Raw genomic sequence first — 19,549 nt, forward strand, 5'->3', positions numbered from 1 at the left:
GGTGCCCATTCAGGCAGGGATGCTACTAAGCAAACCCGGTCCAGATAGAGATTGTCTTCTGTATTCCAGAATGTTATGATCTGGCCAGAAAGATATGCCTGATGGTATCAAGGGCCCATTCAACCAAGGGTTTGGCAGGTACTTCTTCGTTTCAGAGGGGTGCTGGTGTACTGGACATCTGCCAGGCGGCTGCATCCATTTGCCAAGCATTATTGTCTAGATTCATTGTGAGGACAGGATGCTCGTTTTGGTCAAGCACTCCTCCAGAATTTCCTTGGGTAAGCGATTTTCTCACTGTTTTCCTACTCCAAGTGCTGTATGTCTGTCTATGAGAGTCAAAGATCTAGAAGCTTTGATGGGAAGCAATCCATTAGAAGAACAAAATACTTACCTCGCTGTACTGTTCTTTCTGATTGATTAGTCTTCTCCCACAGATTCCTCATTGCCCCCCCTCCTCCCCAACCTGGCCCTCTTGACGCATAGCTCGTATACTCCTGCTGTTCGGCTTTCCATCAGCTGTTTTGAGCTAGGGAAAAAGGTACAGCTGAGTTAATGGGCTGTAACTTGCTCTATGTATATTGGCCCGCTGTTACATGGTGTCAGGGTCATGCAATGGCACTGGGCTGATCCATAACATGCACCCTGGTTGCTGAAAAACGTTCCTGGCGACAGCTGGTGCTGGAGGAGATATATAAAAACAAGGAATCTGTTGAAAGGACTAATCCTTCATAAAAAATATGACTGAGGCAATATTAAATGAGGTGATGGCCCAACCCTGTCGGTAGCGGGACGTTGCCCAAGTTAAGGGCCCTAGCGCAGCAAGGGTCCCTTAACGCGGGCGGCGGTACTGTGTATTGCTTATTATATATAGCTGCTAGTAGGTTTTTACATTGGTTATTTGTATAATACATTTCTGGGGTTAAAGCAATTCATTTTTTCTATGAATGATGTATTGATGATAGAACTATGTTATTTTTTTTTGAAACTTTTATTTTTGTTGACAGAGGCATATAGCATACACAGACATCAGAGCAATAAAAACAAATATGGTACAAGTATAGACGTATACCAGGACATATAAACAAGAGTCGAAGAGCAATAATTTAGGTACAACATATCCTAGATCACCATGTTCTCAAACAGGTAACGGAGAGTGCTGGGAGTACTTGTCCCCCGAGGAAGTGTCATTTAAACTATTCAAGTAGCTATTGAAGGCGGACCATATATTTTTGGGATGGGAACGGGCTGGGAGCATACACAAGAACTCTTCCTCGCAATTTCGGGACCACGTGAGTAAATGTAACCATTTCTGGAATGTAGGAGGGAGGTGGGGCTCTTTCAGTTCTGTAGCACACATTTCTTGGCTACCACACAGCTCACATTCAGGAACTTAACAATGTCCTTAGGCCCACCAGGTTGCCACATCCCAAACAGAACCCCCATCGGGTCAGGTTCAACAACAGAGTCAATGATTGCAGACAGTGTCTCCATGATCTTACTCCAGAATGTGGCCAGATCCCGGCAGCTCCAAAACATGTGGAGATTGTCAGCACACTCCACGCCGCAGCGAGGACAGAGCCAGGGATCAGAGCGTGCAAACCTTGAGACTCTACACGGAGTGTAATACAGCCTGTTAAGCAATTTATATTGTATGGTGCGGTAGCGGAAGTTTAGGGACACCCTATTAGTATGAGAGCACATCCTTTCCCACTGTTGATCGGTGAGTTCCAGCTCCAGCTCGGTAGCCCAGTCGTCCCGGGCTCTGGATGGCCGGGGAGGAGCAGTGGTCAGTTGGAGTTTATATAGTGAAGAAACCACCCCACGGGCGTCAGCTGAGTTAGCAATGTAGGCAATCCAAGGGGAATCCTGGGGTGTTAGGCAGAAACCTGTGCAGTTCCCTCTGGGACCACTGCAAAAGATTTAACTCTACAGGTGTTTGGCAGTAAACCCACTTGGTAGCAGTCTGTACAACCCAGATTTACCTGGTAGCTGTGGTTGAGCAGTCAGACTTCCCTCAAGAAGAGTTAGGCAGTATATAGAGCGTACATAATAGGTACAGAGGCACAGTAGTACAAGCAAACACTGACCAGAGCTAGGTGTAAAAGTATATAATTATTTATTTAAAAGACACACTCATAAATTACACTAGCACAGAAAAGGTAAGTCAAAACACAGTCACTATTACTTATATATACATCCCTAGTTATTTGTTGGACAAGTCTAAGTTAACACCACTTATTTCCAAACAGAGGTGAGCGCTTAACGTTAGATGGCACTTCAACAAGTTAGTTAAAAAGGGAGGGAAAAGGCAGAAGTAATGAAAACAGCAAGGTAAAACACTTTTCAGAGATTCACAGTGAGTTTAGAAAGGCAGTCTATTGAGGAGCAAGGAAGTTCGGTTGCCAGGCCCCCTCTAGGGCAAGCCAGGCGAAAAGATGGCCAAGATCACACAATGTCACAAGTCTTTACAGGTGAGTAGAAAAGGTTTTACTAAGTTTAGTTAGGGTGTCCCAGGCTTACCCAGGTTCGAGAGCCGAGGGCTATATCTACCCCGTACAATCGGTGGCAAGGGAAGCCGGGCGGAACACGGTACCTTTAAAATGGAAAGGATCCTACAGCGGTGGCAGTTGTTCCTGGTAGTGGGTACAAGTCGCGGCGTCGTCCAGAGGAAGAGAAGCTCTCGACGTGGAGGAAAGCTGAAGGTCGTTGCACTACCAAGGAAGAAACCAGCCGTGGAGTTTTCCGGTTAAAAGGATGTTACCCCTCTTTCGCGGTTGAGGTAAAAAGTGGTATCCCGGTTGCCGGGGTGCTTGGCACAGGCAAGGCGGCCACGAGATGCTTCAGGGAGGCGAAAAGAAGACAAACTGGTTGTCCCCACCAGTCAAGGGAAGGAGACTCTCCCGGCTGGAGATCTCCTCTGTCGTTGGGAAAAGTGGCGAGACGGTTTCCGCAGGGCTCCACCGGTGGTGTCGTCTTGGCAGGTCGGCTCGGCTTCTCCCTCTTCGGCTTCTTAGGTCCTGTGGCGACTTCTGAAGAACCAGTCCCAAAAACCCTGCTTTTATGCAGCAAACCCCCATTCATACAGCCTAGCTGTCACTCAAACATGCTAAGTGGTGAGCGGGGCGGCTCACCACTTGGGCCAATCACACCAGACTGCGACATGAGTTGGCACGGCAACTCAGTCCAGGGTGCCTAAACCCCCTCCCACACCCCCTGTGGTACCCAGACAGAATAGCACCACTTTGGAGGGCTTCTGTGCAGAAGCCCGCCAAAAGTGGAACAAAGGCTCGACTCGGGTTCAGGGTTACTGAAGTGAACCTAGACGCCATTTTGGCAGCGAGTTCTGGCAAAAAATCCCAACCGGTGAATTTATATTAAATAAATAAACCGGCGGTATCTTTAACATTGCACCAAAAAGTGGTGCATTAAAATCAATGGGAAATCCCATTGGGAAATATTCCGGTGGAATATTTCCGTGGTATCCACTGCCACCAGCCAGAAACTCGGCGAGGGGGGACGGGACAGTACCCCCTCGACAACAGACCCAGGGGCAATCTAATTGCCCCTACCAGTACTTCCACAGTATGATGGTTTGTACTGGTTAAGTTCCTAAGTTAAGACTAGTAAAGTCAATGGTGACTTTACAGACCCAGGGAGACAGTAGTCAGTCCCAGGGTGTGGAGTCTATGACACCCCTGTGTTACTGCACTGAGGGTGCTGTGTAACACACATTCACAAACCAATGATAGCCTATGGGGAAAAAAATACCCCATAGCCTATAAGCACATAGCAAGTCACAAACACTCTCAAGTCATGTCCAAGAGTGAGGGTAAAAGAGTCTCACTCTTGGCAGGAGAAAAACAAATAAACCCCAAAAATCCAGCAAAGCTGCTGGGGGACTCACTAGGTTAGGAAATTCAGCCTAAACAGAGAATTCTCCCTAACATGGGGTTAATTGGGAAAGTCAGGCCATGCATTTCGAAAAGCGGCACAGAGTCTATAGAACTGCAGCAGCTCCAGAACGGAGCCCGAGCGCCCTGGCCTCCACGTCTGCGGTGTTATAAACTGCCCCTCTGGATAGAAGTCAGTCAGGGCGCAATATCCCAGGGCCTCGAGTGTCGCGCCAGGGCGATGTCATGTGTGGGTTCCAGCCCGGGAATGTTCCAAGCGGGGAGCCACTTATAGTACGGGTGTTGTTCATCACAAGCCTTGAACATCTGGCCCCAGGCCTGCACCTTGGTCCGGACCGGGTCAATGGGGGAGTCCGGTTCATACTGCCGGTGTAGAATCAGGGACATTGCCTTAGTGCCTGCCGCTGCCAGAACCTCCAGTTTGAGGTGAGGACGGGGTGGGGCCCAGGGTACCAGTAAAATGCGAACTGTGCCTGTGATGCAGTCCAATATAGCAGCAGATCTAAAGCCCCCTCTATCATAGGGTAGTGTCATGTCTGACCACTTTTTCCGCACCGCGCCAGAGTGCCATAAGAATTGAGCAAACAATTTGTGCAGGTTCATGAAGTATCTCCTACCCGCATATCCTTACCGAATATGTACAACTAGTTGGGGAGCAAGATCATCTTTACCAGCAAGAGTCTTCCAGCCAGTGATAGAGGAAGGGTACGCCAACACGCGACTTTGGCCTCGGCCTGCTGAGCCACAGCCCGGTAATTGTCCGCTAATAGCGAATCTTTGGTCAGGGACACCTGGACTCCCAAATACCTGATCCCGTTTGGGGACCAACGGAGCGGGTACTTAGTAGTGGGTCGTATCATGGAGCTAGTAAGGGGGAAGATCTCGGATTTAGTGTAGTTTATAGTGAACCCAGAGTATGTACCTATACGGGTGATATCGCGTAAGATGCGGTCCAGATGAACAGCTGGGTCTCTTATGAAAAGTAGTACATCGTCCGCATACAACGAGATGATCTCAGGGGAGTCTTTCAACCGTATCCCTTTGCGTGCGTGCCGCTCCCTGATGTAATCGGCCATTGGCTCTATTGCCAAGGTGAACAAGATCGGGGAAAACGGGCATCCCTGTCGGGTGCCTCTAAAGAGAGGGAACAGACCGGACATCTGGGAGTTAACTCGTACCCTGGCTACCGGGGAAGTGTACAGTAATTTTATATATGCTATCATATTAGGCCCTATACCCATAATCTCCAATACCAACCAGATATATTTCCAAGAGACCATGTCAAACGCCTTTTGGGCATCCAGCGTGACCGCAACTGCACTTGCACCCTGGTCCTTGCGCGACATAACATTGAGCAGCCTTCTTATGTTGTGGGACGTCGATCTCCCAGGTACAAAGCCTGATTGATCGTCATGTACCATATATGACATGACCGGGAGGAAGCGGCTAGCAATCAATTTGGCAAAGATTTTGGTATCCATATTCATTAACGAGAGGGGCCTATATGATCCGCACTCATCAGCGGCTTTACCAGGCTTGAGCAAGACCGTGATGACGGCCTCACGTAGTGTTGGGGGGAGGGTGCCCAGCCGGAGTGATTTGTTCCAAACCTCAAGCAGCCTGGGGGCCAGAATGGCCACATGCTCCTGATAGAACTCTGCTGTCAGCCCATCCGGACCAGGTGCTTTTCCTTTGGGGAATTTGGATATAGCCTCAACTATTTCATCCAGCAGGATGGGAGAATCCAATTGGTCTCTGGTTGAGGGGGAGACAATTGTCATGGGGATCTGCTCGAGGAGGTCACACATTTGGGACTCACTATGTTGGGGGGTTGGGAGTACAGCTCTGAGTAGAAGCCCGCGAAGACTTCCAAAATGTGTTGGTCAGACCACCGTTCCGTCCCCATGCTGTCCTTGACACTAGTGATCTGCGCTTGGTCCCACTCACCCCTAGCCAGTGCAGCCAGCATCCTGCCAGGCCTATCCCCCTCTCCATGTTTACGAGCCGCCTGTGGACGACTGAAGTATTGAACTTCCCTGGTAGCCTGATCATTAAAGAGTTGGAGCTCCTCACTGATTCAGGAGAGAGTGGCATTGTCAACGGATGTAGGATGGACACTCTAGTTCAAGCAGTTTAGCTTCAGAGCGGGCAAGGGCCGCTCTTATGACTCTGAGCACTCCTGCCTCCCTTGATATGGCCATTCCCCTGATGAAGACTTTGAAAGCCTCCCAACGGACCCCCAAGGAAGTGGACTGGGGTGTATTAAGCTCAAAATAGGACTGGATATCAGAAAGAATATCAGCCTTAAACACTATGTCCTGTAAGGCCAAGGACTTGAAACGCCACGCGTTGATAGTGGGGGCGGGCACTCCTAATTCTAGAGATATCCGGACCGGTGAATGGTCTGACAAGGTGCGTGCCAATATTTGAGCTTCCACCACCCTCCCCAGCAGCGCACTAGACAGAAGGAACAGGTTGATTCTGGAGGGGCTGTCATGCACAGAGGAATAATGAGTATATTCACGCGCCTGCGTATGTATTACCGACCACGCGTCTCGAATGTCAAGTGTTGTGCTATGTGCCAGAAGTCTGGCCGCTGCGCTAGAAAGCAGTCTGGGGGCTGTGCTTGTTCTGTCCAGTGCAGTGTCTAATATAAAATTCATGCCCCACCCCCCAGATGATCTGCCCCCCCACGTAACCCAGCAATATGGACACCACGCTATCAACAAAGTCGGGAGAGTCCACATTAGGGCCATAGGTATTAACCAGTAAGTATTTCCTGTTAGCTATTGCACAATGTAGGATGATATATCTTCCCTCTGGGTCTACATAGTTCTTGTGGAGTACAAACTTGAGGGACCTATGGATCATCGTCAATACCCCTCTGGCACGGGTCAAATAAGAGGTGGAATATCTATGGGGACCCTATGATGGCGCCATGCACCTAGCTAGATGGCCCTTAGAGTGTGTCTCCTGCAGAAGCAATATCTTACAGCCATGTCTGTTGGCGTGGGCCATGATTTTGCGGGCCTTGGTATAGTTACTTAAACCCCGAACATTCCATGATATCACTGTTGTAGACATTTTAGAAGACTAGGGTACATCCCATTACCGCTGTTGAAACTTACATGGTGAATAAAGAAAGCCCCCGTAGAGGTGCCCCGATGTCGTGCGTCCTGCCAAACTGCCCCTGTCATTTACAATACCGTTACCCCGATCCCCAACAATACCACCCCCCGCCCTCACTGCCCACCCCCAACTTGCAGTGGAAATCACCCCCCCAGATGCATGTGCCACCGACTAAGCAAGTGCAGGTGTCACCAATCGAGCTGACACTCCCGGAGCAAGGGAGGTCGGAGGGCACTATCCAACGGGGATACGCCCATGTTCTGGCCCAACTGGGGCCAACCAGTAGTAACACTAAACCAAACATTAACATTGCAATTGCAGTGAGGTGTGCTGTTGCCGTGTGGACGGCCGTTGAACATCGCATATGACGGCAGGAGCCGTCGGAACAAGTTCTGCGGTAAACGGATCGTAGGTCCGGGCCGAAGTCAGCAGGTCATTGATGGAACAGGATGGGAATGATGAAGTGACAAGAGGTCTAGGTCCATTCCATACACTGAGAGGAGAACGAAGATCAATGTCTAAAGAACCAAGGGAAAGCCCGAAGACGGATGTCTGTAGAAGGGGCTTAGTTCGCTAAGTTTGCAGTACATTATTGCCATTGACACGTTCCAGTTGAAAAGGAAATTACTAGATAGATCAGATCGCCTTAGGGTATGATACGTTAGGTCAGTCATCTTCAGCGCGGCCACCATTCGGGGCATGCATAGGGATGTGCGTCTCAATGAATTTCACCGCCTCTTCAGGCACAGTAAAAAAATACAATTTGCCATTGTGTGTGATCTTGAGTCGTGCGGGGAACAGGATGGCGTATGGGACATTTCGTTCCCTAAGCAATTTCTTGACCCCGATGAACTGGCGCCTCTCCTGTTGGACCGCTATCAAGAAATCTGGGAAAATCCTGATGGTGTTGGCCTCAAGTCGCAAGTCTCCCTTTTCACGTGCCAAGCGGAGGATGAGATCTCTGTCGCAGTAATTGAGGATCCTGGCGATGATGGGCCTCGGGATGTCGCCCGGTTTGGGGCGTGGTGACAGGGCTCGATGAGCACGTTCCACTGTAAACTAGGGTGAGAGATCTGGATTGCCGATGAGGTCTCTGGGCAAGGCTTCGACTGCGTCCTCCATGCGCCCTTTTAGGGCATTTTCAGGGACCCCAATAATTCGTAGGTTATTTCTATGAGAGCGCGACTCCAAGTCGTCACATTTTGCCTTCATGGTTTTCATATCGCGTGATAAGGAGGCAACCGTGTTCTGCAGGACTTGGATATCATCTTCGTTCATTGATATTCTACTCTCAGCATCAGTGATCCTGGTGGCCGCCTGGTCCACACGTGTTTTCAGGGAGGCCACATTGGCATTGATGTCGTCTAGTTTTTCATGGAATGATGCGAAATTTTTTACCATAGTTTCCATAAGTGTAGTCAAGTCAGGGGTCACTGCGCAGGGATGAGGGTCCGGTTCTGGTTCCTCCTGCAGAGATGACGGATGGCTAGATTCCATCCTCGGAGCGGGTTTAGCGAATTTATCCATGGCTCCTCCCTTCGGGCTCCCTCTGGATCTGTTGGACATCGCCGGTGCTGTTACAGGCAGACCAGGGGGTCACAGTTGGGAGAGGTAGATTGCAGGGGTTCAGACCAGCGATATATGTCAAGCACTGCACTCGTGGCGGTGTCACGCCGCCCGCATTGGGGTCCACTTACCTGAAGCGGCGCGCCCCATCCTGGAGGATGTACCCGTGCTTTCGCTTGGGGGCTCCAGGGTTGTCCTGGTCCTCGGGCGCTTCCGGGTTCCCTGGGCATGCTGGTCTGCACATGCGCGGGCGGCTGTTTCGCGTTCTCCGCGCATGCGCACTGCACACGGCACTCGGTTTGGACAGCCTTGCGGTCCACGCCTCTCCCCAGGCTAACCAACGCCTGGGAGACAGCACGGCTTGCGTTCCAAGCCTCCCAGGTGTTGGTAGCCCTATTTAAGGAGCCCGGCCATTCATTCAAACCGCGTCTCAACGCGGTTTGAATTGGATCGTGTTCCTCGCCGGTTCCTTGTGCCTTCCTTACCTGTTACCTGATTCCCGTTCTTTCTTGTTCCTGGTACCCTGCTGGTACTTCCCGTGGGTCTGTTGTCCTGTCCTCTCCTTGTCCTGTGATTGGGGCTCCCTATTCCTTCCTTCTAGTTGGGTGGTTCCCTTCTGTTCCTTTTAGTTGGCTCTTGCCCCTTGTACCTTGTCTGCCTGCCCGCTCTGCCTCCCTCTGCCTTGGTGCCTTCCTTGTGAGCCAACCTCTACCTTCCTCTGCTGGATCCAGCCTCCTACGAACTTCCACTGTGACCTGATCCTTGGGACTTCCACCTTCCGGATCCAGTCCTCCTTGGGCCTCAGTATCGTCATCTGGAAAGGCTCCCCCTGTCAGTGCTTGCACTGTCCTGACGCCACGCTAATCAGGGGAGAGCGCACCCGTGGCGTTGGGAGCTGGTTTACCTCCAAACCGGTTCCACTCGGGCGGGAGCTGGGCTAGCTTCCCGCATCATCAACTACATCTCTGCAGGACTCCTGACAGCCTGGCATCATCTTCAAGGTCTTCAACCGGACGAACAGGTACGCAACGTCCTCGTGACGCATTCTATAACAGGCGGTGATATGGGCAGGTTATGGGCGCAGTGAAGGCGTGGGGCAGCAGTGAGGCGGTGGGCGCTGGGACGCTCAGGAGCCAACAGGGGAAGGCACATGGCCCTGCGACACAGGCAGTCCTCTGAGAGAGGAATGTAGCAATTGTTCAAAAGATCCATCCTCCTGTAGATCAAGGGCGCTGTGAAGACCCCTGTTTGTTGGGCGCCTCCGGTTAAATGGGAGAGGAGGGTGAGAGCCAAGTTCACCACCGGTACAGGGGTTCCGCTACCCCAATCCCCTCCTGCAGCGGGGGGCAGATTTTGGCGAAGGCCAGTGACTTAATGTCAACAAGTGGTGGGGTGGCCAGCGGGCGAGTCCTCGTATGGCCCCACCAGGGCAGATGGTCAAAGAAAAATGATCCCCTCTCACCCCCCCAAGGGTGGAGCGCGAGGCTCCTCGGGACCACAACACTGGATGAGGAGGGCCAAACCAGAAGCACTGTAGGCAGCACGGCACCCCTCCCCCCCGCACCTCACCTGTCCATTTGTCCGTGGCCCAAGAGCGCGGGCCGCAATGTCCAGGAATCAGCCAGGCACCGGCCCAGCCGCCACCCACTGCCGAAATGGGAGTGCCCCAGCGCTAGTCCAAGGCAGAGGTGCCGCGGTGCGCTCCAGCTCAGGCCCCCGCAGCGGCCTCCCGCGCAACGGCACACTCTGAGGGGGTCCGCCGCCGATAAGGTTCCGCCCCAGGCGCGCAATGCAGGCCTTCAGCGTATATGCAATATGCAGGCACCAGGCGCCGCGGCCGCCAGCCGCTGCAGCAGAGAGCCGGCAGGGAGGAGGAGGCGGGGAGCCGGCCGCGCGCGAAGTCCCCGCAGGCCACCAGTCAGCTGAGCGAGGGGCCTCTTTCTCTGGCTTCCCGAGGCCGATTTGGGCTGGAATTGCAACTGCACAGGCAGAAAGAGAGCGAAGGTAATTCCTCCAAATATCAGGCTGCAGAGTCGTAAAATACCGCAGTTGAAGCCGGATTTTCGGCCAGTCCACATGGAGCTCTGGAACTACGCAGCCATCTTGGGCTGCTCAACAGCGCCACCCATAGAACTATGTTATTGATTGTTTTTTTAATGTTTCCTTTTTTATGAATGTTTTCAATTTCTATTCTTATCTGTTAATGTTTTTTGTGTCAAGTTTTATATCTGATTTTAAACTATCACACAATAAATAAATCAATAAATAAATATAGCCATTAGCACCGTGTAGTTTCCTGCACGGGTGCTAATGGTGTCCTTTTTCCAATAAAAAAATAAACGTATCCTGCCGGCGGCACCGCGCAGTGCCTGTGTCCTGGAAGCCTGTTTTCACTGTTGAAGGCTGTGACGTTATCAACATAAAAACAGACTTCAGGGAAAAGTAGTACTGCGCAGCACCGAACTGCGCAGCCATTGGAATTTCTTTTTTTTTTATTTACCAAAAAAAATGAAACCATTGGACCCCGTGTAGGAAAGTACACGGGTGCTAAGGTGACGGAAAGGGGGCTGCTGGCTTCCCAGGCTCCTCGAAATGTAGGTTTGAAACATACAGTACAGCCCGAATTCCGAGCATTCTGATTGGCTAGCCACCCTCACTCCACCCCCCAACCAGTTGGGGTCCTAATCAGAGATAGTGTTGTGGCCTTAAAGGACGACAGGATGCTGTAAGGGGTTCCAAATGTCTTTATTGTAAGACAAACGGGTGGACCTTAAACTGCCTTAACTCGGGACAAACATTTACTCACAGTTCGGTTCAGTTCAACTTCATGGCTTCCCAGTTAACTCACTGTGGGGAAGGGTGTGCACAATGATGGCACGCTGCAAGCTTCTAGGGCCCCCATGTAGCCTCCTGTGGCTGTGGACTTATGCCCTAGAAGCTGTGACTGGAGGCTGCTCAAAACCTCCTGTTGTTGCCTCCTTATCAGGAGCAGCGCTGTGGCATGACCTGCTTGGTCTGCCGCTGCATCAACACTGGCGGGAACGTTTTCCCGCGGAGCGTGGGCTCGCGAGATCACGTTATGCCGAGATCTCGCGAGAACACGCTCCCGCGATCACGTGATGTCCCCACAGATAGGTACTTTGATCTTTATTATAAATTTTCTGCGTATAATTGGTAATACCAAATATATTAACCGTAGCATGCCTCAGCATATGCTGCGTCTGAATGTCTGTATTTGCAAACTCATTTGATATGCCAGAATTGCCCAGTGGTATTGCCTGAAATCCTAACAATGGGACTGTCTACTTTTGACAAGGATCGTACCTTTCTTGAAAGGGCATTCTCGTGTGTGGCACCTTCCGGTAGTGAGCGCCCTCATCTAGTTTCATGTTGTTCAGAAGTCTCTCTTTCACTTGCTTTTTCCTAAACTGCACGTTTATTGTTCGGTAGCGGTTTTAACGTTATCATTTTACCTGTTCTACGAAACCTTTTCAAATGCTATTGTAAAGTGCATCATCATCATCTACTTCGCTGTGAGGTCTTGTGCAGAATCCTTTTATTGCACCTTTTCTTATCCAGTATTTGTTGGAAGGCATGTTGTTAATTTGTTACAAACATCAAAAGAAATTGTGGTGCACACTAAAACGGATTTTTGCCCCTTGTAAATAGCCTAGAAATTATGCCCTAGTGGGTGCATAACACAGTGTGCATGCCATTAAGGCCAGTTTATGTATTAAAATGTGCTGATGTGTTTTACCTTTTATTTTTAGATTAATGCTTTTGGAAAAAGAGCATTCAGACACTGGTGCATTGACAGAAATTCTTTTGGAAACAAGTCCAGCACTTGCCCATTCTCTAGGTAAGCAGAACCTCTCTGTAAACATTTATTTGAATTCCACAATAATTGTTGATGTCCGTCTCAAAAAATGGAGATGATCCAGATGTGGGGAACAGCTTGGTCACTTAGTGGCTTGGAACCAAGTGCAGTTAGACGTGCTCAAACATTTCATGAATTTTTTTAAATAGCACAGAAAGGTCAATTGTGGCAGCTGTAATAAGAGTTTTTCAGAGCCGTTACTGGTGTATCAGTAAAATGAGGATGTGTCCTCCTAGTTGGTCTCTTCCTCGTCCCAGTACTAAGGTGTAGTTTCTGGCGAACAGTTTGGAAGGAGTAAATGGGAAAAGGTTGGCAACACCCTACAACAAAGGATAGCACAGGGGCAACGTGCTGGTCTTGGAAGCAAGACCACGCAGAGCAACAGAGGTTCGAATCCCGGATCCGCGCTTAGAAACCAAACTCAAGTATGGTATTAGGTGCATTATAAAAAAACAATTCAATTGCATAAATAAATAAAGGCTTTAGGGATAGAGGGTTAATTGGGAAAAGGGGATACCATGTCTCACCTAAGGACATCCTATCCCCACTTCCCAAGTTGGTGGGTTTTGTGAGGAGGCAGAGCTCCACGTAACAGGGCAGCTTGGCCTCAAGGTGAAGTACCCCCCAGAGAGCGATTGGAGCCGTCTTTTTCTTTTGAGACCTTTAAAATGAGGTCTTTTCACATAGAACCGATCACGAAGAGTCCCACTACCCCATGTGTATAAAAGGGGCTGGGAAAAGTCAGTAGGTTTCACAGAGCCGGAGAAAGCGGTCATGCTCTTCAAAGATCCCTAGTTCAAAAAGAAGGCCACTACTTGGTGGAAGGTTGTGGATATCTGGAGACCCTGGAGAGAAAGATTTGGCAGTGTGTGGGAGGAACACATAGCCCCACTAAGAAGGATACTGCTAATGGTGGGATTGACCGCTGGGACTCCCCAACAAACCACAGACCCCTGAAGGGAAGTGGAGAGCCTAGAGCCTGTGCCTTCCACCTGAAACCTGTAAAGAGCGAAGGAGAGAGAATGAATAAAGACCTGTGGCAGGAGGGTAACATTGGCTGCCTGACAAAGGACCCTCCAGTGAGCTGGGAGAAAATACTCATCTGTTGACAGACCCCTGTAGTTGGGTGGAGAGGTAGCTCAATTTTAAATCATCTATGGGGCTGTATTTCCCCAAGCTATATTCTGGGAGATGCTACACTCTCGTTTGAACCAAGTACTGGGAATCCTGAAACAAGGGCACCAAGGCAGTAGCCTTGAGGAGCACTGGTACCAAATAAACTACTTGTGACTTTTTGTTCTAGAATAGGACCAGACTTTTAGAAGGTTTTGGGACCTTTTGTTAGCCAAAGTATAAAGACCTTGTGTTTCAGAATACGGTAGTCTGGAGGCTCAAAAACTTGATAAGTGTAGGTTGGAACTTTCTGTTGTCCATCATTCATCTCTTGCTTTGGATTAGACTAGAGCATCCTTAACGGGACAAGGTCTGGTTCACTGTAGGATTTTGCCTTTGTGTTTTGATGAAGAGAACATACACAGGTGTGAGGATAGCACCCATTAATCGTGTATTTGTGTGCTGTGCTTTCCTGGCCTTTTCTGAATTTGTCCCTCATTATTCCTAAACATAAGTCCAATGCCCTTCAGGAGGTTTCCATCCTGACCCTTGTTTATCAAACCTACAATAAATTGTGTTAAACAATACTTTTTTTTTACATATGTAACACTTCTCAGCATTCTACAGAAGCCAACCTTAATGGACAGGGCCAGGGGCACAGATGCATTTGGGGCCCCAGTCTTGTGGCAATAATGATCTAAAGTTTGATATGCTGTCCCGTCAGTGATCAAAATAAGCATGGGTGATCCCTTCAAGTCCCCCTTGTCCCCTTCACCGTTGCTGGAATCAGAATAGTAAAGAGATTTCCTTCTGGCAACCAAAAATGTCTGTGACCCACAAAAAAATTAAATGGGAGGGAAAAGTAAATAGTTGAGGGCCCTTAGAATCCTGTTATCTTTCTTTTTTCTTCCCTCTGCCTTACACACTAAGGAGATTTTTCACCACGTGGACCCCAAGAGGGCTCTCTGTTATTGTGTCGCTAGGATGATGGACACTGGGAAGGATGAATAGCTCTTTGGGCCCGTTTGAACACGAGTCTGGCAGCAACCTCTGTATATGGGCGTCCCTGTGCTGGACATCAATCAGGCGACTACATGGGCTTTACTACAAAGTATTGTTGTCTGACTTCAGTGTCAGGACAGGATGCTTATTTTGATCAAGCTGTCCTCTGGAGTTTCCAGTTGTAGGCAGTGTTCTTGCTCTCCTCCCTCTTGCTGGTTTGGTACTTAATGTGTGAGTCTTGTCTAAGATTAGGAATTTGTTGGAGGAAGGAATCCATTAAAGAACAAATGGCTTGCCTCTCAGTGGCAAACATTAGGTATCATTGGATCTCATTTGAGGACAGGGTTTCTGAAGTGCACTGTATATTTCTTGGAGCTCTGTGATGGGGGAATTTTAGAGTTTAGAATAGATTGAAAAAGGGCCGACTAGTTTCTGTGATTAAAAAATGGTGATCTTTATGTAACATAAAAACTAGCCCTATACTCCTACTAGCAGTGTCTTGTTCAGTTAATTTTGAAAATTATATCGTGACATTAAAAATGTGGTCAAAACAATGTTAACAGTTTGTCCAGCGCTCGGGAACAAGCACACATCCAAAAGAGGAAAGGGCTGCACTGGGGGATGAGGGGGGATAAGGGTGGGGGGGGGGAGGGTGGGAGGAACGGAGGAAGGGAGGGGGGAGAGAGGGAGTGAAGAGAGAGAGAGCAGGAGGGGGCTGTTCTTTGATGGCGGCACATGTCCGCTTGTAGCCCTTTAATATTTCTGGTCTCCACAAGGCTTCCTATGACATGATGACAGCTATACAGAAAATGATAGGATGAGCAGCATGCCCTGTGTTCTCTGGTTCCTATTGCCTTTTTCAAGGATGTGTGGTTCTGTTTTACAGGCAGAGGATGGGGAGCCAATGCTAAATGGCAGCATCTAGAATATCCATGGGCATTAAGAGTCTTAGTAGGTAACCGCTAGGGGAAAGTGGACATTGGGTGTCTGTTCAGTTAAGAAAGCACAACTTAGAACCATGCATAGAAGGAATTGACCTTTTTGAATCCACACAATTTTTGCTATCAGAATTTATGCAAATGTAAAGTTTAGTTTAACGACCGTTGACAATAAAAAATACCCCACACATCCATTACCTATTATTTGTTAGCATCTTCCCACACAGACCTACAAGGCTCCTGCTGTCTCTAGTCCTCTGAGAATCTGTTGACAATTTAAATACAGATGATAGAAGGACGTTTACTTATCCTTGTGAACTTATTTAATGATGTTCAATGTAAGCTTGTATTAAGATTTTTGTATTTCTTTTCTAGAAAACAAAACCTACTCCTCTGTAAGAACGGAAGCACTTTCTATCATAGAACTCCTTTTTCAAAGACTTGAAGGTAAGATTTACATACAGATTTGTATTGTTTTTATTAAGGGTCAGAACACATACAAACAGCTGTTACTATTATTTGAAAGTGTTTGCTTACCTCAGAGGCCTTTCCATACTGGTCTGCATCTGAAGGGAATATGTGGGAGGAATGAATCTATTAGTCGTGCAAAGCTACAGCTCTGATTAGAAACCCAACTCAAAGTAAAATAATGATTTCAGCTTGCCACCAGATCTGCTCCTTCCATCTAAAGGTCTTCAGCAGCCCCATTGCAGGGCCTCCCTGCCTTTGTCCAAAGGGCAGTAATATTAAGAGAAGCAATCAATTTGATTGGTCCGGGCGGTCACATGACCAGAGGTCTTCGGATCCCATGCTAAAAGAAAATCTTCAGAAATGTACACTCCACCTGGCCCTATACAGTGGTGGCGACCAACGGCATCCCCTGCACACTCCTATTGGAGCGGGAACAACCATACTATTCCAGCTGTTGATCTCCAGCAGGCCTATTGCTATGCCTATTTTATATTAGAATTTATTTTCAAATTTTTGTTTAGTATTGGCCCTACCCAGTGGGTCTCAGAACACGTTACATGGTTCAACGATTGAAAGGTGGCAGTTGAAAAAAGAAGTTACAAAATGTTTTCAGGAAAGGATAGGAGGATTAGGATACAGCCTAGGATGCTTTTGTCCTGGGAGTAGCCATTTTAGGAGCAGCATACCAATCTGGTTTGCCCTGATGGTCACGTCACCTGGAGTCTTAGGATCCCTGGAAAAAGATCTAATTTGAGACCCGCCACTCGGACAACAGTGGTGGCCACCACCAGAAGCCACTGCATGCTCCTGGGAAAACAAATTCCCTTCCCCTTTGGGCTAAAGATTCCAAGCCGGCCCATTGCAGGGCTTTGCCTGCCTTTGTCTGTGGGACAGCCATTTTAAGGTCAGGCATTCGATCCGATTGGCCTGGATGGCCAAGTGACTTCCATTAAAGGCCATCCCCTGACATCCCATTGCCAGGCATCCTGACTATGCGCAAGATCTTTAGGGCCCTGCTCAAGCCTTTTAGGGACTTGGGCACCACTCCTTGGCCCCCATCATCTAAACCACATCACCTCAGGACATGGAACTACTCTGGAAGTTACCTTTCTAATGGACACATTCCTCCCACAGACTCCTCATCTTTGAAATATCCCAGTCGATGCTGTTGGCACTGCAAAAGTGTGCCTGCTACCAAGGGACACCATTCAGCTCTGTCCTTGATCAGTTCATATCGTTGGTTCTGTCACCTCCCGAGGCGGTGTCATTGGTGTGCAAGTACGGCGCCGTTGGGCCATTCTCATCAGTTCCTTTTTTTCAGCTGCAACGCGCAAGAGACAGTCCCTCGTTCACATTGCCCAAAAACATAGAGCAAGGCCAGATAATCTACAGTTTGTTTCTCACCTTGCACCCATCAGCAGATAGCCTAGTAATCCAGGCAGCAAAAGCAGGTTCAAAAGCCACAGAATTTCCATCTGTACCTCCAGATGGGGAATATAAAAAGTCAGCCACATGGCATAGAAGGTTTTTGCAGCTGGTAGTCTACGTTTAAGAACTGTTAATGCTACCTGCACCCTACCTACCATTACCTTTGGGCAATTGCAGATTCAGCGATGTCTCAAATTCTTCCTGCGATGCAAAATTCACTCAGACAATTGGTACAGGATGCTATAAGCATCCTGGAGGTGGGGTTGGACAACGGACTGCATAACTAGGTCAATGGGCACAGCAACAGTTATGCAGAGACATTCTTGGGTGTGTACAGCAAACTTTACACAAGACGTGCAGGCTAAGGGGCTGATTCATGGAATAAATGTGCGCCGAAAAGGGGAGCGCAAGCGTAAAAATCACAGCGCACGCGTGCCAAAGCCGCGCACATCGATTCATGGAATTAAGTGCGCGTGTAAATCCTGGGGTGTGCGCTAAAATCGTGGGTGGCACACGCTGGCGTACACGTCATTAAACGGCGTGCGCTACGCGCACATAGCACAGCGCACACAACAAAAGTGGGCGGAACGCGGGGCGTAACACGCAGAATGGGGAACAACGTGTGAAAATGTGGGCCTTAACGGAGGAAGTACAGGAGGTATTCATGGAATCGAACAGGGGAAAGGCGTGCGCCAACAAAGACGCGCTAATCCGGAAACACGTACGCAAGCAGGAAGCAGGCGTAAGCTGTCCCGCGCAGCATAAAAGTGCGTGCAAACAACAAACAAGCTCAGACGCTATGATGAATATACCGTTCCTCGGAGCAGTGGTCGTGGGACACTGCAGGAGGAAGAGGATAGCCAGGCCCTGCATTTTTTTACCCAGGACCAGCCTTTTTGGGGTGCCTGATGACCAAGTGTATGGGAGGTACAGGTTTCCACCACACACAATCCTCGACCTGGTGAGTGAGTGGGAAGATGACCTCACATCACCCACCCTGTGCTCGCAAGCACTTAGCCCCTTGGAAAAGGTGCTCAATGTACTGCACTTCTTGGTTACTGGTTCATTAAAAGCGGACAAGTGCCATAGTGGGAGGGGTGTCACAGGCCACGCAGTCACGCTGCCTACACCAGGTGTTGGCCATCATGACTGCACGCCCCTCAGTCCGCAGGCACATATACATGCCCAGAACACCTGCAGAAAGGCAGGCCGTGGTCCAGGACTTTTACGGGGTGGCACACTTCCCCAAAGTGCTAGGTGCCATTGATTGCACCCATGTGGCTCCACGTCCTCCCAGGGCCACTGAGCACATATATCGAAACCGCAAGCACTGGCATTCAAGCATGGCAACACATGGCTGATTGGTGAGTATAAATGCCTCTGCACATGCATGCATGTCAGATACTGAGTAATGTGAAAACCCCACTAATGATAGCCATCATCACCTCCCCAGGGGACAGTGCCTACCCTCTGAGCACCTACATGATGACGCCAATTCGGAACCCCACCAGGTAAGATACAACACCGCCCATATTGCAACCCGGGGCATAGTGGAGAGCACATTCGGAGTGCTCAAGTCCCGCTTTCGCTCCCTTGACCGCTCTGGTGGGCAGTTGCTATATGCGCCCCCAGTAGTGTGCAGGATCATAGTGGCAGCATGTGTCCTGCACAACGTTGCAACCCGCCGGGGCGTGCCGGTGGACATGGTGGTGCCCCCACATCCCCAACCACATGCACGGCTGCTGTGCATGGGAGGTGAAAGGGCACGTGGTGAGGCAGCCCGTAACCAGCTAGTGACAAATTACTTCACCTAAAATCCCACCCTTGCGGAGTGCACACAGCCCTGGCACATACATGGTAGCTGACAATCAATGATGATGACAAAAGGGACAGTCAACTGTCACAACCATACCAGCCAGAGATTGGTCACCTGGAAGTGTTACAATGTGTGCATCCCTACCTACTTAAAGACACCCAATGCTGTGTCACAAAAAGCCACACATGCATGCAGCATGAACGACTACCCCCTTGCAAAATACCACATCAAAATAGTGCCATGTCACCCAACCCCTCCCCATCTCAGCTACCCAACACACCATGGCATGGCATGCAAT

The 19,549-nt window shown here is 49.3% G+C and overlaps 1 protein-coding gene across 2 annotated transcripts in view; it reads left to right on the top strand.

Annotated features, from left to right (window-relative positions):
- The window catches only part of ECPAS (Ecm29 proteasome adaptor and scaffold), a 3,148,361-nt gene that overhangs the window by 3,099,945 nt on the left and 28,867 nt on the right, over nt 1–19,549 (top strand). For both annotated transcript variants that reach the window (XM_069630810.1, XM_069630809.1), the window contains exons 47-48: nt 12,377–12,465; nt 15,912–15,983. In XM_069630810.1, coding sequence (XP_069486911.1) covers nt 12,377–12,465; nt 15,912–15,983 — 161 coding nt within the window. The remainder of the gene's footprint in view (nt 1–12,376; nt 12,466–15,911; nt 15,984–19,549) is intronic.

The sequence above is a fragment of the Ambystoma mexicanum genome, chromosome 6q (assembly GCF_040938575.1).
Source record: "Ambystoma mexicanum isolate Mex_15411 chromosome 6q, UKY_AmexF1_1, whole genome shotgun sequence".
NCBI lineage: Eukaryota > Metazoa > Chordata > Amphibia > Caudata > Ambystomatidae > Ambystoma > Ambystoma mexicanum.